The sequence below is a fragment of the Eschrichtius robustus genome, chromosome 3 (assembly GCF_028021215.1).
Source record: "Eschrichtius robustus isolate mEscRob2 chromosome 3, mEscRob2.pri, whole genome shotgun sequence".
NCBI classification, from domain to species: Eukaryota; Metazoa; Chordata; class Mammalia; order Artiodactyla; family Eschrichtiidae; genus Eschrichtius; species Eschrichtius robustus.
This window is the reverse complement of record NC_090826.1, coordinates 33542561-33566074: the sequence shown is the minus strand read 5'-3', so window position 1 is coordinate 33566074 and position 23514 is coordinate 33542561. Positions and strand designations below refer to the sequence as shown.

Below are 23514 nucleotides of genomic sequence, written 5' to 3'. Positions count from 1 at the left end.
TTCCCTCCTCAGTTTAAAGTTATTCAGTGATTAGAACCAAAACCAGGGATAACATTTTTAAGATATAAGATACTCAACACACAAACACAGGTGAATTTTTTCCCATTAAACCTGTAACTCTCTGGGAAGTCAAGCTGTACAAAATGGGGAAATCAAAGCCGATGGCATAACCTAACAATCCTTATTTAGATAGTGCAGCCTTTCGACGGCTCTTATACTGTTGTCTAAATTTTTTCACTTTTCGTTTCAGACTGTATCTCTCCTCAATGGGCAAATACCGTTTCTTCATTTCTTTCATCCTCGGCATCTTATGCATTGCACTACCCAACTGCCCCACTCAAGAGCTAAATCAAAAATTAACTGATTTCAAAACCCAAACACCTTTCTATCCTTTACTGAATTTACAGACTAACCATAAGGGAAACCACTGAAGACTAAACGGGAAAGAACCAAGTCCCTGGCACCGCGCGTCTGCTTGCTCTTTCTGTGCGACACGCGAGACATCGTTCCCCTCTGGGGCCTACACGAGGGCCAGGCCTCAGATGCGAGTCAGCTCACCACCAGGTCACTCATCCACCTGGGGACCCCAGGGGGTGCAGCAGCAGGAGATCATGGCCGTGAAGGGGTCCAGGGTGCCCGAGGGCCACCTCTAGGGTGGCGGGTGGTAGGACAGTGCCTGCCAGGAGCTCAGAAGCCAGCACCGGGGAGCACGATGCCTACAGAACTCAGCCACCGTCCCCGTGGGGTTACTGTGAAAAACGTGCCGTGAACCCAGCCCTGACGGTCAGCTGGGCACAGGGAATCACACTGGTAAAGTTGGGCGGTCTTTCTATTCCTCGGGTTGCTCCGCTGAGTCTTCTTAGAGCTCATAAGGGTCCTGTAGCAGGCCCTTCCCTTGGCGGCCCCGATGGGGCCACCGCACCCCAGGGCTCACGCCGTGCGTGGCCCGCTGCCCCACTGGCTGGGCTCGGCCGTGGGACACGAGCAAGCTCAGTAAGAGCCTGCACAGCAAGCCTGGCATTTCGGGAGCCAGGCAGTCGCCACGCTGTGAGGAAGCGCAGCTGAAATAGTGAACGATGAGGCCGAACCCCTGTCCCCGCTGGACAGGGCGAACTCAGACGCACCACGGGGAGCAGAAAACCACACAGCCGGTATCAGTCCACTCAGCCCACAGGGTGCTGAGAGATGGAAACCACTGAGTTCTCGGTCTGGACGCAGTAATATAGTCCGTGAGGCACGGGGCCAGTGTTAGTGAGTATTCCCCAAGTGCCAGGCACTGTGCTGGGACTATTTATAGGCACTATTTCATTCCACTCCTACAACCATGTGAAGTAGGTACCACTAGGACCCCCATCTTACAGAAGAAACAGAGGTCCAGAAAGACTAAGTAAGTAATTTGCCTAACATCACCCATCCTGAGTAATAAAGTCAAAATCTGAGCCCAGGTCTGACCAGCTCCAGCGCCCAAGTTCATAATAACCACACGGCCTCACACCAGCCAGAGTTAGTTTCCTCTCCAGACACCAGCTCAGGGACGGTGGCCGTGATGACAGGAGCGCGGGCATCTCCAGAGCAGCAGGTGCAGGGGCGGAGCCAGGCGACTTGCTCAGCCGTGTTCCCTCCTCAGGTGGTTGGTGGTTCCCTTGGAGGACAGCGTTTTCCCTCAATAAATTCAGCAGCTCCCCTAGCTGCAGCTGCGAGGTACTGAGAAACCAGGCCTGGCCTCCATGGCTCCCCCTCACCCAACAGCTGCCAGAAACACTGAAGTGAGACTTTAACAAATTTTTAAGTAGACACTTACTTACCTTGCCATCCCAGCACATTTCTTGAAAATTCAACCACTGCCAACTGCATTCCTAAGCACACGCCTTGCAGGTGGAGGGGAAAAACAAATGAAACTCCATTGAAAAGTCAGTTCCCACATTTCCAACCCGCCTACGTGGACTCTGTGTCCTGATTGTTCCCAGAATTCCAATTACAAACTCTCGTAATTCCCTGCTATAAACATGCAACCCCCTCCTATGTTTTATCTGTACCAGATTTCAAAAACGGGGTCTAAGAGTATATGATGATTCCAGGTTTTAGAAGTCATGCGATTTTAGAAATAAATAATATTCTCTTCAGTACTTTAAAATTCAAGTCTTCTTACCCTATCTCATTAAGTTCCCAGTTACAATTGGTCATGTTGAAAATGACTAAAATTTACAGCAGCAGGAAGCATCCAAAATCATTCTGCCCAATTAGACAGCTGGTGTTCCAAATAAGCATATAAAACCCAGTCTCACATGTCCTGCCAAACAGCTGGGTTCAGTAAATGGACAAGATTTCCTAATTGCTATTTCATTCTCTCAAAATTCCATGACAGCTACATGGAGCTCAAGCTTAAATTTTTCCTTTTAAAGACCAGTTTGAATTTCTCAAAAAACAGAACCAAAAAGGCTTATACTTGAGTTGCTATCTGGAAAGATGGCATCTACGTTTGGTTTCGATGATCTCCGTTTTATTTACAGGCGCCCACGGGGCACCTTTTCTTGTCTTTCCTACTCCTTACCCAAAAAAGGCTTCTTCTGTTTCCGAGCCCAGGAGATCGCTTGGATTTTTCCTTCAGTCCCTCGGACACCAAATCCTCCTGGAACCAGCACGCCACTGTGCAAGAGAGCATACCACAAGCGCCCCTTTCCAGTCCAGCTCGCAATAACCCTCCAAGGAGTCACTTCCAAGACACTGGTGCCATGAAGTCACTCCACACCCTTGGCTGCTGGGGCTAGGACTGTAATTTCAACACTGCCAATGAGCCGTGTAGAAACACCATGGACTTAGAAAATGCACACAAAACCAGCCACTTTTCTTACTAACATCAGAAAATGCTTATAACCAGTCAAGAAAAAAAAAAAAAAAGATGTTGTACATGATTGTAATACCACCTCTGCACAATATCTGTCCCAGGCAGGGATTCTTTCCTTAAGTTTGCAATTTTTTTTACCTCTTGGCTTGAAGTGCTCCCCTGAGTAGGAAGGGGGCCTTTGCTGGTCAGTTCGGCGTGCCACACTGACCATGGCTGTATGGCTCCGTAAGATTCAGCTGTTCTAGTGAACTAGATATTCAGGCTGATTTTTTACTATTATAGACAAGAGCTGCCCAAAACGAACTATTTATGAGACTCGACTGACAGGTACTCAGCAAATGTTCTGGATGAAACACCTTTAAATAAGCCTTATCCACAGATGCATTCAGTAAACATTATCAATAAAATCAGAACTAGTTTTCTTCACATTTAATGAAACCGATAAGCTATATTTCTGTGAGGCTTCGGTCATCCAGTATGTATGTAGTCCTTTCAACAATTAAAAGACATTTAAACAAGCCGATTACCTACCACCAGCACAAGAGAGCACAGCACTTGGTTCATTAAAACAAACCCCAAACCCCTGGAAACCAAAGGTAGCGAGTTCCGCTTACTGAGCGCTGCACAGCTTCTGCCAGGCCTCGTGGTAGCGCACGGGCTCCTCCTGCAAGGTGCTCGGCTCCAAGTCCGTGGAATCTATGTACTGGGAGCGGTCAGAGCGGAGAGAAAAGCAGCAGCCTCGTGACTCCTGAGCACTCAGGATTTCTAAACAATATTACCAACACTCCATCTTTCTTAATTTTAAAATAAAGTTTAAAAACAACCTTAATGTATTTACACTTACTAATCTTTTTTAAATAAACTTTAAGATCTTTCTTATATTTTAAAATATGAGTTTCCTTCCCGAATCATTTAGTTCCCAACTCTGGCTGTCCATCCGTTCTGCACTCAGTCCGCTAGCGCAGACCCTGAAGTGTCCTCTCTGTTCAAGATGTCTCCCCCCCAGTCCATCTTCCCCCCAGGTCACTTCTCATTTTTCTCAACTGTGTTGAAGTATAATTTACACACAATGAAACACAAGCATTTTAAGTGTGCACTTCATGAGTTTTGTCCCACACGCAAAGGTATGACCACCATTTCGATCAAGATCTAGAAAGTTCCTGTCACCTCCCCCCAGTTCCCTCTGCCCCCTGCAAACACCGTCCTCCCTGCTTCCTGCCCCAGACAATCTTGGCTCTGCTTTCATCACCGCAGGTTGTAGCTCCTCTAGAACTTCAGACAAACGGAACCATGCAGCGTGTAGCCTTCCATGTCTGCCGCCTTCAGCTCCGTGCAATGCCTGAGATTCACCCGTGTTGTTGTGTATCACCACGGAGTTTATTCCTTTTTACTGCTGGGTACTTTGCTACTGTAGGAATACACCACACGACATGTTTATCCACCGACTCGTCCTGGACTTTTGGGCTGTCCCCAGATTTTGGCTGTTATGACTAATTGGTCCATTTGTATAAAAATAAGATTCTTTCGGTGGACACGTTTTCATTTCTCTCGAGTAAATATCTGGGAGTGGGATTGCTGGGTCACACACAGTAGGCGTGTGTTTACCTTCATATGAAACCGCCAGACTGTTTTCTCAAGCGGCTGCTCCAGTTTACACTCCTACACCCTCACTGACACGCTCAGCCACGCAGGTGGGTGGGTGATGGTATCTCCCTGACAACTAAAGGCGTTGAGCATCTTTTCGTGTATATCATGTGCATCTTCTATGAAGTGTCTGTTCAAATCTTCTGCCCACTTTTCTATTAGGTTGTTCATTTTTTTCCTGCTCCTTCCTAATACCCTGTGGTGACTTCCCTGAACCCCAGGGCAAAATCCAGGAGTGGCCCAGTTGACGGGATTCATGACCAGGCCCTCGCCAGCCTGTCTCCAGACACCCTCCAATTCACACTTTTCCATCCACTGAGTTCCCAACCATTCCACACCTCCAAGTCCTTGGATATGCGCTCCCTGCCGTCGGCAATGCCCTTCCCTGCTGCCTTACCCATCTTCCCAACCTGCCCACGGGCCCCTCCTCACATGTCTTTCAGGGCAGTTTCGCCCCCTCTTCTGCCTGCTCCCTTCACACCTGAGAGACCTCACTGACTCGGATTCCCCTCTCGGCCTCCACCATCTAACACATGACCGGCACAGGCTACCTCCAAGGAGATAAAATAAATGAATGATCGAAAGAACTAGCAAAAAAATAAGTCAGGGCAGGCTAATGAGATCCCACGATTCTTAAAACACGTATAACTGCTCATCCTCTCGGCACCTGTTCACCAGCATAAAGCAAGCTACATTTTCACGCAGAGAAGCCCCTGGAAAGTAGGAGGCCAACCCCAGTGCCAATAGCAAGGGCAGCTGCCCGGTGCCATCAGCTCTGCAGCCCCCCCCCCCGCCCCCCAGTCAACACCCCTCAGCACTGAGCTCCAGCTTCACTTCTAATTTCCATCTCTTCCTGAAAAGCTCCATCTGGGAGCTACTTTGCTGGGAAAAAGGTATAAAGGGACAAGTGGAAGAGCTGACACATATGGTACTTCCTCCCTGCCAGGTACACTTCTAAGCACTTTATATGAACTCATTCAATTCTTATAATAAGAGCCCTGTGACAACCCTTTTTAAAGATGGGAAAACTGAGGCCCAAAGAGGGCTAAGTAGCTTGCCCAGCATCACACAGACTCGGAGGCCTGGCCGCCTGGCTCTGGAACCCCTGCCCTGAACCTCGACACTCCACTGCCTCCAGCCTGACACACCAGCAGCTCAGCTTCTGCCTGGCACGTCCAGAGCAGAACACAGTGACTAGCGTTCACTGGGCGCTGCCCGTGTTCCTGGCACCGGCTGGGTGACTGGACACTTGTTCCTGAGAAACCTCCCAGCTCCACGGGGTGGACACTGGCACAGGTGCCAGCAATTGTGCAGCATGCTTAGCCACCAGGACTCCCCATTCCCAGGGTCACCTGACATTCAGATCCAAGCATTCACTCTCTTGGCTTCTACTCTGACCACATCTTCCCTTATTTCCTGAAAATGCTCGGCTGTTCTCTCCCAGCCAGGAGCCAACCACAAATCCTTTTGATTCCTAAAAATGAAATTCTAAGCTCCAATAATATAAAGCAGGTGTGCACGCAGCACCTATGAGAGTAGAGACGGCCTCCCTATACCTGTGTGACACCTCCTCACCTTGATTTCCAATTTGTGGTTTATGGCCAGTGCAGAATGCTCCAGAGCTTTAATGACAGAAGCGTACGAGTCTGAGAACTTGGTGTATTTGCCCACGAGGGCAATAGAGCAGGTCTCCAGCAGGCGATCATATCTATCACACAAAGGTCAAGAAACACCAAATCACTCAGAATGTACATACTCCTGTGAGGTCAAAATCACCTTTTAAAGAGAAGAAAAACATGTCTGGGAAGAATATGATAGGAGCAACTACTGTCTGTGCTCTATGTACTGAACAGTAAAGAGGAAGCAATTTTCAGATCAACATGGCAGTCTTTGTAAAGAAAGTAGGATTTTGGAACCTGTTACAAAGAGATGGCTTCAAAATCTGTTCCAAATTTGGTTTTCTTTTTTTTTTTTTTTTTAAGTTAAAAAATTAACAAACACAGACAATTCACAAGAGTTAATGTGATGAAGGGAACAGTCAAATCATGGGGCATCCACACAATAGTCCATACTCATTAAACTTTTTCATTATAAAGTATAATTAGTAACACAAAAATAAAACTGTGCCATTTTTGTGGCTGCATAATGATATACAAGCAAATGGACACAGACTGAAAGGGAAAATGTCAAGATGAAAATAAGTATCGCTGAACAACGGCGCAAGTGCTCCCTCTACAAATGCTCATTAGTGCCATCCAGATGACTCGGCAGCTACGATACCACATACCCAGTGCTCCGAGGCGCTGTGTGAAGATCTGTGATGTGCTGTGCAAGCATCACAGAGCGAGGAGGCAAGCAGAGTGGGGACAGCTCTCAAACTGATGAGTTTTGAAAGTAGCAGTAAGGAAAGACTGGACACCCTTGTCGATCCTTTTGTAGTATGGGGTGGACAGCATGTTCCCAAACACAGCTCAGATATTTGGGAGCAGCCAGGAGTGCTCCAGCCACATCCAGCCATCCATGTGGGCCTCGGATACCAGTGCTAGCCCACCACAAGGAGGCCTGTTTGCGTGGGAGACAAGGGTGATAGCTGTGTGATCTGAACTCCCTGAGACCCGGGACCCGGGCCAGCTCTACTGGGACTTCCTCATCCACGATGCAGCTACACGAGGGCTGAGATCCTTTCTTTACACCCCTTACCATGAAGGCCTTTTCTAATGTGAGTTGATAGCACAAGTAAGAAAGAGCTGAATTCCCTGAGCTCCTACAAAAAAAGAGAAATAAGGCTCGAACTCCCAGCTCCTTATTATGAAGCAAACCTGTCAGCCATCTCTTTCCACTTCATCAGCATTTTCCGTGGCTGCCTCTCAATAGGAAGGTCAAGTCTCCGGAGAAAATAATCTACAACCCCCTGCTCTTCTAACAGCAAGGGGACTCGGTAGATGGACGAGACATCGTGGACACAGATCACCTGTTTAAAAATGAGCAAAGGTTAGTTAATTAAAACAAACAAAAACTAACTGGGCTGACGGACTCCTACCAGCTCTTAGGACCTTGGGAAAATAACTGTTTTAAATTTGAAAACAAAGAAACGACAATTTTCTAAAAACTATAAATTACCAAACTGACTCAAGAAGAATAGAACACATAGTGGCTAATCTCCTATGAACATGGATGCAAAAATCCTTAAAAAAAAAAAAAAGTTCATAAACCAAACCACAAATTAGTTAAAAAAAAAAAAAAATCACGTCCAAGTAGGAACTGTCCTAAGAACAATGGTTCTCAAAATTGGCTGCCATTGGCATCACTTGGGAGAGCTTCTAAAAATTCAAAAGCCCATGCTGCACCCCACACCACTTACATTTAACAGTAGTATTCACTACATGAATAGATTAAAGGCGGGGGAAAAATCATCTCAGTGGATGCAGATTTAATAAAAATTCAAAACCAGTTCATAATAACAATTCCTGGTAAATTAGGAGTGTTAGAGAAAATGTGAAAATATAAAAACCCCACAGCAAACATAATTTGGTTTGATATTTAATATTAATGCTTAATATTTAAAGTCTGAAACAAGGCAAAACTGGTCACTAATCACTACTTCTATTCAATAGTGTACTAGAGATATTAGCTATTACAATTAGATAAGAAAAAAAATGTACATGAATTGGAAAATAAGAAACAATTGCCACTAATTGCATATAATATAACTGCTCACCCATAAAAACCACGGGAATTTACAGGCAAACAATCAGAACTAACGGGGCTTCCCTGGTGGCGCAGTGGTTAAGAATCCGCCCGCCAATGCAGGGGACACGGGTTCAAGCCCTGGTCCAGGAAGATCTCACACGCCGCGGAGCAACTAAGCCCATGCGCCACAACTACTGAGCCTGCGCTCTAGAGCCCACGAGCCACAACTACTGAAGCCCGTGGGCCTAGAGCCCGTGCTCCGCAACAAGAGAAGCCACCGCAGTGAGAAGCCCGCAGACTGGAACAAAGAGCAGCCCCCGCTCGACGCAACTAGAGAAAGCTTGCGCACAGCAACGAAGACCCAACACAGCCAAAAAACTTAAAAATAAAAAAAAAATTTTTTAAATCAGAACTAACAATTTTAGTAAGGTTGCTAAGCTTGAGATCAATGGGCAGAAGTCAGCAGGGTTTCCTATACATGGGTCTTATTTAATCAGGAAATATAATTTTTAAAAATACACCATTCACATAGTAACAAAAATTATGAATACCTATAAATAAATTTAAAACACAATTCACAAAGATAAATAAGTCTAAAAACCACCTTTAAAAAGAAAATTGTAGGATATTATCGAAAGACAGTTCTTTCAACAAGTGGAGCTGGAAGAGCTAGATATCTATACATGCAAAAAGATGAATTGCAAATTCTACTGAAAAGTTACTATCCATAAAAATTAACTCATAATGAATCCTAGACCTATGTGTTAAGCCCTAAAATTATCAAACTTCAGAAGAAAATCTTCATGACCTTGGTTAAGTAGAGTTCTTAGATATGATACCATAAGCACAACCTATAAAGAAAAAAATGAATAAATTGGGAGTTCATCAAAATGTAAAAGCTTTTATGCTCCCAAAGACACCATTAAGAAAATGAAAAGACATACACCTGAAATTAACATGACATTATAAATCAACTATACTTCAATTAAAAAAAGAAAAGACAAAAAAAACAAAAGAAAATGAAAAGACAAACCACAAGTTGGGAGAAAAATATGTGCAAATCATATATCTGATAAAAGACTTGCACTGAGAATATATAAAGAACTCCTATCACTCAATGAGATAAGCAACCCAATTAAAAATAGGCAAAAGATGTGAAGTTCTAATTTAAATATAGAAACACTTGTCACATTTTTAATAGTGACTAATTTTAATGATAACCTATCCTATTATAGAATTGAAGTACTTCACTTGCTGGGACAGAAATATCTAAAATAACTGAAGTGCATGAAAAAAGGCTGTTCATAACAATGAAAGTATTCTGATGTTCCACGTACTTAGTACGAAGCAGAATCCCTTTGATGGGCTCCTGGCTCAGGCATCGTGCCCAGGAACACTGATCTCAGGTGTCAGGCTACCCTCAAATGGATTTCTCTTATTTTAACCCTGCTGCCTCGTTCACTCCTCTCTAGGCCAGGTGGGCTCCCCGCTTAGTCTCCTGATCCTCAAATAACCCTAGCAGTAGAACAAACTATCCATAACCTAATCATACGTTCCTTGACCTCAACTTCCCTTCTACTCTCCTTCAGCCAAACCTGACCAAAGCCACAATCCCAACTTAGCACCACTGGAATTTCCATTACACGCACCATACTTAGAAATATCACAGGTTCCAAAATGTTGAATTTCCTGTACCATAGGTAACCTCCATTAGCACAACTAACAAAAAAGACTATATGTTTAGAGCCTACAACACCTTAGACAGCAGGCAACAGGAATATAAAGTTGAATAAAGTGATCCTTGCCTTCAAGAAGCTCAGTCTATGAGGAGAGACAAACACGGATGAACACACACACACACACACACACACACACACACAGAGGAACACATACACACTAAGGGGCAGTATGACAGGCTTACCACCAGGACCTGTGAGACACACAGGTCACCCAGAGAAGATTAACCCTGAGGTCTGAGGAGGTTTGGAAGGTAAAGCTACTCAGACAATACTGTGTCCTAGCTGGGCTCCAAAGGATGAAAATGAATAGGAGATTGCCAGGCCTATTACAGGGAGAGGGGAACACCCACTCAGCATGGCTGGAGCAAATAGCACGAGGAGCAGGGACAGACAGGAGAGGTAAAAGATGTTCGCGCAACCACAGGAGATAAGGTGATGGAGAATCACAGGGCCGGTGGGCATCAGTTCTTCTACGGAACAGTCTACTGTCTCAAATTATGAAATAACAAGCCTCATGAAACTGGCTAAGAGACATTAGGATAATTAGCAGCAAAAAATGATTTATGTGAAGATGGGATTTCTACTTACTTGTTCAGGTTCAACATGGCAGAACATTGATATTTTCTCTTTCACTGATGTGTCGAGAGGATTTGAGCACCTGCACACAACCTAGACATTTGGATGGACAGAGGGGGTTACAAAATTGGGTTTTTCTCCTGATTGAAATTAAAGTAGACACCACATTGTCAAGCTGGATGAAAATGTTAACTCCTAGCACAATGCACATAAACTGTAACAATGTTACTTGTTTTCAAAACTGAAATTCCTAAATCCCAAGTTGGAGAAACATGAGAGTGGCAGGACAAACAGACAGATTAATGAGCCAACTGGGGTTTTCCTCAACCAATGTTCTTGGGTAGGAGGGACAGGAGAATGAATGATTGGCTGGGAGGAGAAGACATGACCTCACACACACCAGGTAAGGAAATCTTTGCAAACCACAACCCAGTTCACTAAGCACTAACCCTACTTCTCCACCATCGGCTAACTAAATGGGGGCCAAGAAAAGGTTTTGGCTGCCATGGAGGCGAGATCTTAATTAGACAGATAAGATCACTCTGAAACCAGGTAACCAAGAAATCTTACCAGATCTGGGGAAAGCCCAAGCCCTCTGAGTTCCCGAACACTGTTCTGGGTGGGTTTAGTCTTCTGTTCCCCTGTTGAACTTGGCTATTTTACAGAAGGAAAAAAAAGTTAATTTCTCTACGAAAAGGAATTTTCAGGTGTGACTTTTCCCCGACCCTCTTTTTATAATAGGGAAATAGATAATTTGACCATTTACCTAGTTTAGTTTTTATCTTTGTCAAAGTTACACATGCATATATTTGAGAGTCAAGTAGTTCTGTAAGGTTTGTCCTAAAAGCAGTAGTAGCAGCCCTATCTACCCCTTCCCCTTTCCAAACCCTAGAGATAGCCACTCTTTCACTTTTTTTTTATTTGAAGTATAGTTGATTTACAATGTTATGTTAGTTTCAGGTGTACAGCAAAGTGATTTATATATATATATATATATTCTTTCTCAGATTCTTTTCCATTACAGGTTATTACAAGATATTGAATGTAGTTCCCTGTGCTACCGTAGGTCCTTCACTTTTCCACTCTTGAATGATCCTCCTAGTATGCTTTACTGCTACTTCCTGACATTTAGTTTGAGGCATTTTCTATTGACTTCCTGTTGGGTAAGGAATCCACTCTTTTCATTCCCCTGCCCCCATTACATGCACCTGCCCTGTGTATGCAACCCCTATTTCATGATCCCTCTTCAGTGTTTACATACTTTTGAGTATTTACATACTGTGTACCATGAAAACCACGTGCCATAACTTTTCCTTTCTGGTCCAATTATTTGTTTTCCTTGGTTGGTTTTTTGGGTTTTTTTTGTTGATATGCTGAGTTTTCTATGTACTAAATTATCTTTATTCTCCTCTCACACTTAAAGATACATTTGTTGGGTATAGAATTCTAAGTTAGAAGTCATTTTCCCTGAGAATTTTTAAGGAAACAGCTTCACTATCTTTTAGCTTTCAGGATTGCTGTTGAAGTCTAATGCCATAATGACTCTTGATTTTTTTCTTTAGAGTTTTTTTAGAATTTCTGCCCCATTATTCCAAAATTTCACAACAGTGTGCCTTGGTGGGGGTCATTTTTCATTTAACAGGCTGAGCGTTCAGTGGGCCCTTCCAATCTAGAAACTCCTATCTGGAAATTTCCTTGAATTATTTAGATCAGGAATCAGAAAACTTTTTCCATAAAGGGCCAGACAATAAATATTTTAGGTTTTGTGGGCCACAGTCTCTGTCACAACTACCCAACTCTGATTTTTTTTTTAATTAATTTTTATTGGAGTATAGTTGATTTACAAAGTTTCTGCTGTACAGCAAAGTGAAACAGTTACACATATACATATATCCACTCTTTTTTAGATTCTTTTCCCATATAGGTCATTATAGAGTATTGAGTAGAGTTCCCCGTGCTATACAGTAGGTTCTTATAAACGTTTTAATACAAATGGGCATAGCTGTTTTAATACAAACGGGCAGAGCTGTTTTATTTTCAAAAACAGAGGGTGGGTTAATTTGGTCTGTCTGTTGACCTCTGGTTCACATCACACTTCCCTCTCCATTTCTATTATTTTTTTGAAAATCCCATTATTTGGATCAGAACTCCTAGACCAGCCTCTAATTCTCTTGCCTTTTCTCTCCTATTTTCTCTCTCTTGACCTTTCTTCTCTACCTCCTGGGTATTTCCTTAAACTTCTTTTTCATTCCTGCTATCCAATTTTTAATTTCCAAGAATTCTTTTCTGTTCTCTGAATGTTCTCTTCTTAAGGTATCCTGCTCTTGTTTAACAGATGCAGTTTATCTCCTCTTAATTCTGAGGATATTAATGATATGTTGCTTTGTTTTCTTTTTTTAAGGTTTCCTTTTCCTACTCCCTGCAGAGCCTCAATTTCCTCTGTTTTTTCTGTTGTTCTGGTCTCTTGCACGTTAAATGCTTTCTCCAAATGTCTGGTGATCACCGGCTGCCGGCTCACTCTACAAGCTAACCGGAAGTTCTGTGAGTAGGTGAGCTTGTCCACCAGGGTCCTCACTGTGGGAATCTGGCTGGTCTGTTTTCACTGAGGAGCCTCTGAGGGCAGTGTGTTTTCTCCTGGGTTAGCTGCATACCCCAAGAAGAATCTTACAATCTCCTACGCAGACAGTCCCTGCCTGGCTGTGATGATTCTGCAAATCAAGTAGCAGAAATTACACTGTCCCTAGTGCCTGCTCATCCAGAAAAAGCCTACAGTCTCTGCCAAGACAGGAGAGGGACTGATGCCCAATTGTGCATAACAGGGAAGGGGATGCCAGGGTCTAAGTGCTTCTGAAACGGCAGTTATAACGAGCCCCACCCCCAGCCCCAGAGGTGCCCGGTGCTGCCCATTCCTGAGTCTTCGGGGTTCTGCAGGGCGAGCAGGGTTGCTTCCCTGCTTTCTCCGCTGCAGGCTTAGAATCCAGCTCGACCAGGTCTGCTCAGTCCATTTCTACATGGCCATCTGCTTTCTGCCTTCCTAATTTTTGTCACTACTGACTCCATTCAAAGTATTTATCTTTGTGAATTTTTGTCTTAAAAAGAAATTCCCTCCGGCTTCCACAGTGGCACAGTGGTTAAGAATCCACCTGCCAATGCAGGACATGGGTTCCAGCCCCAGTCCGGGAAGATCCCACATGCCGCGGAGCAACTAAGCCCGTGTGCCACAACTACTGAGCCTGCACTCTAGAGCCTGTGAGCCACAACTACTGAGCCCTCGTGCTGCAACTACTGAAGCCCACGCGCCTAGAGCCTGTGCTCCTCAACAAGAGAAGCCGCCACAATAAGCCCTCGCACCACAACGAAGAGTAGCCCCTGCTCGCCGCAACTAGAGAAAGCCTGCGTGCAGCAACGAATACCCAACGCAACCGTAAATAAATAAATTAAAAAAAAAAAAAAAAAAAAGAAATTCCCTCTACTCCAGTTGTAGTGGAGTTTCATCACGTAGTAAAGACAAATGGACACGTGCAACCCACTGTCTTTAACTGCAATTTCCCTGATTAATTTTCCAAATGTTTTCCATTTGATCTTTTCAAAAAGTATGATTGTAATAATTTAAAATTCACAAAGAAGTGTTTTATTCCCTGCTTCCTGCACCTCAAATATTTGAAACAGATAAGGAATGAAAACCATCCTCTCCTCCCTCCTCTCCATCCCCCAAAGTAAAGCTCTGAATGCCTTACCTGAGGAACTAGACTGACATGAATGTTACAGAAGTTCTCTCTTTTGACCTTGAACTGGAATTGACGGAAGGCCTCAATAAAGGGCATGCTTTCTATATCTCCTACTGTCCCACCAAGCTAGAAGAACAAAGTTAATTTAGAGGTTAAGCACTAAACCTTCCTTTTGTGGTTCAGGTGTCTAACAAACATACTCTGTCATCTCAATTCAATGATCAGTAACAGTGTAATGCAGACTCCCTGGGCCTGTAAAATGTCATTTAACATACTGACACTGGACGCTTCCTTGTGCTAAAAGATTACTTTTTATGATAGGTTCAACATTCCCCAAGGTTATCATGGATCTTTCCACATCATTTCAAGAAAACGGTCAGGTGAAAGATGCACTAGGAATTTTATTTGTATGAAGAGTCACAAAGCAAAGAAACTGTAATCTTATCTACTTAGCCATAAATAACTTCTATATTAAAAAGCAGTTATAAAACAAACTGCTGGAACTTTTGAGTCTTCTGTTTTCACAGGAACACTGAGATCCAACAGCTGGGATCAGCAAAGCAGGAGTACAGAAACTAAAACCAAAAAAGGCTCATTCAGAGGGATGAACATTCCTGCCAGAGGAAAGCTGAAGGTCGGGTCACCTGACTTTCTCAAGAGACAGACGAAAATGCGTCATGCCACTCTTATCGGTACAATTCATACTAAGCAAATGTATAAATGCTGAACAAGGAGAACTGCGTGGACAAAATACTGCTTTCGATGGTGCAGCCACTCCACATGACGGTGACTGTGCCCTTACCTGCCACGCTGCCCTTCGGAGGGTCAAGGGCTTCACAGGCAACTGGCTTATCAGTTGCTGGTGGGTGACTAAGGAGGAGAAAATGTACACCTGGTCACATGTGCAGGTACCACAGAGTTCCAAACAGACTCAACAAACCTCAATAACACACACTTGAGGCTCCAGGCCATCTTCATCCACGGGTATTAACGCCTGTCTCATTACCCACTCCTGGATTGCATCTGTGATGTGCGGGACGACTGAGGAAGAGAAAGGACATACGTGACCCACAGGTCCCATCCGCATCGACTGAGGCAGACACACCCTTTGTGACAACAAACTGCAGAGTAGCAGTGGGTCGTAACAATATTTTTGAGACCCCTCTCAAATGCCCTTAACAAATCACACTACCCCCGGCCTCCCTTCCAGATTTCCCGGTTGTGACTAGAAGCCCTACAGGAGAGCAGGGCCTCGAGGGGGGTGACCTGAGCCAACTCAGAGCAGTGGCTTCAAAGCAGAATCTACCCTGGCCACTCCTACTGCTTACGGCTGGGTGGGGGGAGCACATCACACCCTTTTTCAAGGACAAGAGAGCACCAGGACCCTGTTCCATTACATTTCCAGTCTACCCAAGGGTAGATAACCTACTGCAGAGACAGGGCAGTGCAGCAGGGTGGTCGGGAGCACAGCATCTGGGGCCAGAATGCCTGGATTCAAGTCTCAGTTCCACCACTCGTTAGGCGTGGATCTTTGGGCAAATTACCTAACTATTCCTAAGTTCGATCTCCCTATCCGTTAACTGGAGGTAAGAGCTTCTACTTCCTGAAGTCATGGCAGCGATAGAGCACTGGTGAGCTGCTGAGCAGAGCCCTTGCGTGACGGTGCTCATCAACCCCAGCCATGGCTCAGCGCTTTTTAAACCACAGTCGTGGGGCTCAGAAGGCCAGCTCCTACGGGGCAGAGATTGCTGTTTAACTTGCTATGTATAGAACCGGCAGTGCCTCAAGCACAGGATATTACCTATTCCACACACAGCAGCCAAAGTGGTCTTTTAAAATGCAACTCAGACTTCACCACTCCCAGGCTTAACCTCCTGAATGGCCTCCCACGGCTCTGAGTAAAATGCAACCCCCATGCCGTGGCCCTTCAGGAGGCCCCGTGGAACCTGGCTGCAGCCCACCTCTCCCACCTGCCCCTTGGTCTCAGTGCCGTAAGTCTCCCTCCTGGTCCCTGACCAGGCCCCTTGCAGCCGGGGACCTCTGTCCGCGCCGAGCCCCCCTCCTTCTGCCCTTCCCAGGGCTGGCCTCCCAGCTTACACGCCCTCTCTTGGAGGCTTTCCCTGCCCACCTGTCCAGATTTGCCTTCCGCACCACTCTCTCTCTCTCTCCGCACTCTATTTAGTTCCCTCTCAGCTCCTATCAGACAACTCACTTCACCAGTTTGGTTTTTTCTCTCCCAGAAGGTAACCTCCATGAGGACAACGGCCTCACTGGGCTTGTTCATCATGCACTCCCAGTACCAGCAAGGGTGTGACCACACTGAGCACTCAAGAAATCGCTGATGAGTGAATAAATGAATTTAATACACTAGAGGCCTAGAACAGCAAACTGTCTGATCAAGATCACTGCAACTCCTAATTGATCCCGTTCTGTGTGTTGGGAGCTCAAGAGAAATACTCCACTGACTCAGCTCCTTTAATTCTCCCAGCAACCCGGAGAGGTAGGTACTGTTATTATCCCCGTTTCACAGAAAAGGAAATTAGACCTCAAAGAGGGGAAGTAATCTGCCCATGTTCACGAAGCTGGTTAAGTGGCAGAGCTAAGACCTACACATGACCCCCTAGCCCAGAATCCGGCCAGGGTGGCCCCAGGGGAGAGACAGCCGTCAGCGTGACCCTCAGCCTTCAGTCCAGTAAAGTCCAAAGTCAAAAGCAGATTTATTCTCATAACTCAGATGAGAGCCACTCTTCAGCAAGCCCCCAAATCTGGACTTATGCCATCATACTAGACCTGTGGCTTTCCAACACCCACTTTTAAAAAGCAGCACTAGGCTCAAATGATCGCTGTGCAAAACCTCCACCCAGCAGACAGACAGACGCTGTGCTGGTGAAAGCTCAGGAGGACCCAGAGACCCGCTTCTCAGACTCCCTCTAGCCCATGACCAGCCCAAAGACCAATGGACACAATGGGAGTCCTTTTCCTTCTCCCTGTCTATACACAGAACGTCCCAGATGCACGACATACACCGTCTGGCTTACGGCCCTCACCTAGTTGCCGTCATCACTTCACACTCATCACTGTGGAAAAACAAGAGCTCTCTGAACTCAAATCATGAAGCTGGACTGTCAGCTTCAATGCCATTCACAGAGAGGCGGGAGCCTACTCAAGTTCCTTTTTGAGTAATCAGCCATGGAACTCTGAATTTTCAACTGAAGACATAGTTCAGTAACAATACCTTGATACTTTCATGATGAAATTGCATAAAAGGCACATTTTTATACACAAAAGAAATTAAACTGGCTAAGACTTTTAAATCTTGAAGGCAAATCCAGTACTACCTTGGACGGTCTTCCCCAAGTAATCTCCTTTGCGTTCCTTGTTAATAACGTACTGATAGATCTTTCCAGTGGTCAGATTATTGTCCTTGGTGAGGCGGATGTCAAGGAAACGTTCATAGTTACCCAGGTCAAGGTCTACTTCCCCACCATCATCCAGCACAAAAACCTCACCTGCAGTGAACAGTGAAAACAGTTAGGGGGCATGAAAGATACACATACCATGGCCCAACTTGAGTTCCCAAATATAAACACTTGAACAGAACAAAGTCTGCATTAACTTGACAGGAAGCAGGGAAATTTATTTCCAGAAAAGTAAATATGACAAGAAAGAAAAATCAGCAATCATTCTGCAAAAGGTTAACTCCATACTTCCAGTTTACCACCAAACTCACTCTGAATTAGAAGATTCTGTCATGAAACAGCATGGAATGAACAGAAGGAAACTACAGCCAAGCAAGACACAGAGAACTTTACATGGTATGGCATCCGCCATCTAAAGAAAAAGAACTTTCGGCTCAAGTCTCCTACCTGAGCAGAGAAAGGTTTGAATGTGATAAAAGTAGGATTTGATCCAAAAACTTAAAACAAGGTATATATGTTACAGTCGTGTTGATTATAGAAACCGGCTTCTGGGCCACACTTTAGTCCAAAACAAAGGTGTGAAATTGCTCAAGTTTCCTCCTATTCCTTTGTTTAACATTCATTCCTTGAAATGTCATTCTAGAAATTCTGCCCCAAATGGGGCCTTCCTACCATCACAATGGGAGACAAGCCCAAAAATAGGAAAGTAAAAATGGTCTTGTTTTTCCCTCATCCTCTGCTCTCAAGAATGCTGAAATATTGCTCCAATTTTTTCCATCCTTCCTGACACTATTTATTACATAAAGATTTTTGCTCTGAGATCACTCATAGATTTTTACCTCACATTAGAAAGTAGGAGTATGAAAACAATTTAAAAACTTGAGGGACTTCCCTGGTGGCGCAGTGGTTAAGAATCTGCCTGCCAATGCAGGGGACGCGGGCTCAAGCCCTGGTCCAGGAAGATCCCACATGCCGCAGAGCAACTAAGCCCGTGCGCCACAACTACTGAGCCTGCGCTCTACAGCCCACGAACCACAACTACTGAGCCCACGCACCGCAACTACTGAAGACCATGCACCTAGAGCCCGTGCTCCGCAACAAGAGAAGCCACTACAATGCGAAGCCCGCGCACTGCAACGAAGAGTAGCCCCCACTCACTGCAACTAGAGGAAGCCCGTGCACAGCAACGAGGACCCAACGCAGCCATAAATAAACAAACAAATAAATAAATACTTGAGAAGTATTTTTTAACATGTCTCAATAGTACATCTACCCCCAATTTTAAGAAATTACTCTCTTAGGCAATTCAGACAGTTACACATCACACAGTTGGTAGGTAATCAGCAATAACAAAGAAGTAGTGCTGTTTTCCTACCCTACCTTAACAGTTTCTACTTTTCACTCACTTCGAAAGATGCTTGCTTTTACTATCCAAATTCTGTTAGCAAAACAGAATCTCAAGCATACAGATCATCTAAATTCAACATCTATCTGTTGCCTGAATCCCTACAAAGTGGTCCTTTGGTCTCTGTTTGAACACCTCTACCAAAGGGAACTCATAAAATCTTCACCCCACTTTTGGAGAGCACTTACTATTATAAAGATCTTACACCGGGCCAAAATCCATGGCCTTACAACTTCTATCCACCCATCCTATTCCTAAAGATTGGGGCCACAAAGTATAAACATAATCCCTCTTCTCAAATATTTGAAGAAAGTTACTGTGTCACCAGATATCTTCCTTCAAGAGAAGAGATAAACTTTCATTCAGCTACCTAAAATATCATTCCTATTACAGAAACCACTGAACTCTAATCACTCCATTGCCTATTAAGATTTCTGCTTCTTCTCTGTCCAAGTGAGAAAAGCATCACTCTGCTATGCTAAGGACCATTCTCAGAAGGCAGGAAGTGGAGGTCATGGAATGCAAAATACACACAATTTCCAGGGGCTGACATTTTCTTTCACATATTACATAATTATTTTTAAATAAGAAAAAAGAAATGCATTTTGCTTACCATGCTCATAAGGAGAGAATGTTCCTGCATCAATGTTAATATACGGGTCAATTTTAATGGAGGTTACATGTAAACCACATGACTTGAGTATTGTGCCCACACTGCTGGCGATGATTCCTTTTCCAATTCCTGATATGACACCACCAGTAACTAGAATGTACTTCATTTTACTTGTTGACCTGGGAAAAAGAAAAAACATACCTCAACAAATCAAACTGATCTGGGTTCAAATCCTGGCTCTGCCACTTACTAGCTATGAAGCCTCTAGGAGCCTCAGTTTCCCTATCTGTCACATGACTTTGGAAGGTTGTTATATGGGATCCTAACAAATGTTTCTTGGATCACTCAATGGCTTTAATCAAGTATGACTTGAAAAACAACTGCTAATTAAATAATGCAGCTTTTGTTTAGAACTCTGACAGCTAACAACCTTGAGAGCCAACATAATTAAAAAAAAAAAAAGCCAGCTCTGTTGATAGAACATTATGCCCCCAATGCTGGCTGACACTGCCGCCAGACACTGGGATGTCAGGCAGGTTTTTCACTATTTTCCCTACATGGGGAAAAAAATTTCAATCTTGGATGAGCACTCCGATTCCCCATGGAAGAGATAATGTCTTTGGCTAAACTAAAATTTATCGCCAAGAAAACACAGCTCCTCTAGGTTATGGAAGACAGCATAAAAGAACTTCAACATTTAAAAGGAGTAGCAGTTAAAACTAAAGGTCTTTTAATTAAAGGTAGCTCTCTTCTGAGATGTAATAACTTGCTCCTTGCCAGCAATCTCTCCCAGGTATGCCATGAAGAGAGACTATATATATTGGAGGAAAAGGACATCAGACAATAAACCAGTCTGAAGCACCTAATGGGCAGAGGACTCAAAGAGAGGGGAGATTAGCTTAAATCCTAAGAGCCGGACAGTTGTGGCAGGGAATGGAAGAAACAGACTTGGTGAGAGATAAAAGGGATGGATGGATGCAAGAGCAGCAGGGGCAAGAGGTGAGCAGACAGACAGCGACCGGCTCGCCAGGGAGAATTTATCACTGGCCCCGGCTTTGGAGGCTCAGAAATAGCATTTGGTCAGTCAACCCGAATGTGATCAAAATGAGAAACACAATCACAAGTAGAAGAGAATGCTTGCTTTGGCATGGTCTGGGACATTTTCCTCCTCTGGGAACACTTCTTGTGAAGCCAAATTATACTAAAAATAAGCTCAGAAGGGAACAAGGAAACTGGGGAGTTCTGCTTGAAGCATTCCCCCTCCCTGCTCCGCTCCGCTCCGCTCCTCCCCAAGGCAGGAATAAACATACTCGGCAAAGAGATGAGAATGCTCAGAATGTCTTCCCCCCTCGGAGAGCAAGGAAAACACCCAACCACGTCCTGCTCTTTCTATTCTCTGTTGCAGCACTCCCAAAAGCATGCTCCTTGGTTTCGTCAAAATGCATATGGGATACCCAAAAAGGGCTCTATGGACAGATAAATCAGAGAAATGCTGGTTAAACAGTCAACTGGTTTCTTTAATGCAAGACCTCTGGGAGCCTTTAATAAGCTAATGTGCACTGCGATCTCCCAAAAGGGATATACAATCTGCAGTTTCCCTAAACCTGTTTGACCCCAAGTCCCTAATATTTGGGGGAAACACTGCTCTGTCACTTCACAGCTGAACAGTGTCTTATTGACATGTGAACATCAGACCTGGCTACATTTTAGAGACATCCTAACCAGGCATATCCCTGAGACTATACCCTGGACTCACTGACTAAATTTTGGATGTTCTAGAAATTCCTCAGCCATCCCGCGTTGGGTTATAGAGTGGGTTACTTCTCTAGAAGACTCATCTCATCCATTTGCATTTGATTGGCCCCAATTTTACTCTAAGAAGATAACACCTCTCTTTAGGGGAGATGCCTGCAGTCCCCCACAGTGCCTGGCAATAAATATTCCCATGTACTCAGAGACCAGGCAGGAGAGGCTGATGGGAACCAGTCACCCCCATGTATGGACTACCCTGTAGGTAAGTGCTACTGTGCTAGACACTTCGGGGACTACAAAAATTACTCAGATTTGGGCCCATAGCTCAAGTTGCAATCCATTTTGAGAGACAGAACATTTACAAATAAATGAGTAATCCAGTGATGGTAGGAAGCAGAGGGACGATGTGTGACAGGTATAAATGGAAAAGAGAGAGCAGAAAGCTTTCAGTGGCAAGCCCAGGGTAAGGACCATGGCCCATGAGAGAAAGGTGAGAGAAGTGAAGGGAGGAGAGGATCCAGATGGCTCCCACTGTGTTGACCTGAGACTTGCAACAGCCTTGAAGGGAAAGGGAACAGAGTGGACAGGAGGTACAGCTATCTACAGAACACAGAGGCAGGGCCAAGGAAGGACTGGGGGTGAGGGGGTGAGGGGGAGATGGTGGGAAATAAATCGGAAATTTAGGCAAGGGGCCAAATCATGGGGCAACCTGAACGCTCAATCTGAACTTTAGTCTGAAGGTGATGAGAGACACGGGAAGGTTTTCAAGCACAAAAGTAACAGAAATCAAGATGCGTCAAAGGAATTCATCAAAGATGACACAACAACAAAGATGTTGTTGTTAAATGCTGAGATCCAGTTCCAGCTCCACCACTTGTGTACTGGGACCTGTCAAGTCACAGAAACCGCCTGAAGCCCAAGTCCTTACATCTGTTAAACCGGGTTGAGAATCTCCGCATCGCCTGTGTCACAGGACTGCTGAGGATTCACAATTATAATTAGTGTGGACCTAACTGCGCCACGCACACGTAGTGAACTTCTTTAAAATGCAGCATCTTCGTTCCGGGCGGCCGGGAAGTACGGAGGCCAGCTGTGGGGCCGAAGCCGACCTTTCCCCAGCACCTGGAGGCCGTCCGGCTCCGCGAGCTCCCAGGCCCCCTCCGCCTGCAGAAGTCCGGGCGCGCCGGAGGGGGCCGCAGCCAGGCCGCCGAGCCCATCCCCCACCGCGGCGGGCCTGGCTCGGACCTTGATCCCCCTCCAGCGAGGCTAAGGCCGTGCCTTGAGGCCGGAGGGGCGAGGGCCGCGGCAGTCCGAATGGAGCGGCGACCGCCGGGCTGCTCGGGGCGGGCTGGGCAGCGGGGGCTCCCGAGCCTCTACGGCCCTCTCCGTCCCACGAGCCACCCTGGCACCCTGGTCAGGCGAGCCAGGCCGCGCTGATATGGGCGCTGCCGGGCCCCGCAGCCCGGGCCCCGCGGCCTTTCCCCGCCGCCCCACGCCCCCCGCGGCCGGTCTCCCCGGCGGCGCCCGGCCACGCGGCCCCGTGCGCGGGAGCCGGCTCCTCGCCGGCCTGGCCGCCCGCCCCACTCCCTTTAGGCACGCAGCCCATTGGGCAGGCCGGCGGGCCACCTCACCCCTGATTGGTGGGAGCTGTGTCTGTCACCGGCGGTGGGGCTGTCCCGCGCCGGGCTCTGCTCCTGCCTCCGACTCCTGCACGGGAGAACAGCTCCCGCGGGATCCCTCGAGTCAGCCTACCTGAGGCCGGCTTTAAATCCTGCCGTCGGCTAAAGAGCTAAGAGGGTGACGCTCACGCTGAGCCCCCGGCAGCCAGTGCACCAGCCCGACCGCATGCGCCAGGCAGTCTTTCACGGAGGCGGGCTCTAGGCGGTGCGCACGCAGAGGCTGGGGGCGGGGTGGGGCGCGGGCCCGCCCCGGGGCGGGACCTGGGTGCGCCGGGCTCAGGGTCCGCAGTGCGCCGGCGCGGGGCCGGCGCGCTTTGCTAGTAGTGCGGCCGGCTACTCCGGATCGTTTTCCCAGCTCTGTTGTCGCCCGGCAGACGCAAGAGGTACGAGACGGGGCAGGTCATGGCGTTTCTGCCTTGCAGCC

The 23514-nt window shown here is 46.0% G+C and overlaps 1 protein-coding gene across 3 annotated transcripts in view; it reads right to left on the bottom strand.

Moving 5' to 3' along the window:
- Window positions 1–23288, bottom strand: part of CTPS1 (CTP synthase 1) — a 29970-nt gene extending 6682 nt beyond the window's left edge. Inside the window, exons 1-12 of one of the 3 annotated variants that reach the window (XM_068539635.1) lie at window positions 23043–23288; window positions 19660–19838; window positions 17561–17731; window positions 15163–15263; window positions 14232–14348; window positions 11065–11148; window positions 10507–10587; window positions 7309–7460; window positions 6065–6197; window positions 3460–3548; window positions 2552–2646; window positions 1806–1868 (exon numbers count right to left, since the gene is read on the bottom strand). In XM_068539635.1, coding sequence (XP_068395736.1) covers window positions 1806–1868; window positions 2552–2646; window positions 3460–3548; window positions 6065–6197; window positions 7309–7460; window positions 10507–10587; window positions 11065–11148; window positions 14232–14348; window positions 15163–15263; window positions 17561–17731; window positions 19660–19825 — 1252 coding nt within the window. In that variant the 5' untranslated portion in view covers window positions 19826–19838; window positions 23043–23288. Of the gene's footprint in view, window positions 1–1805; window positions 1869–2551; window positions 2647–3459; window positions 3549–6064; window positions 6198–7308; window positions 7461–10506; window positions 10588–11064; window positions 11149–14231; window positions 14349–15162; window positions 15264–17560; window positions 17732–19659; window positions 19839–22339; window positions 22852–23042 lie in introns of those variants that run through there. The other 2 variants (XM_068539636.1, XM_068539634.1) reach the window with 2 other exon arrangements.
- Window positions 23289–23514: the final 226 nt, after the last annotated feature.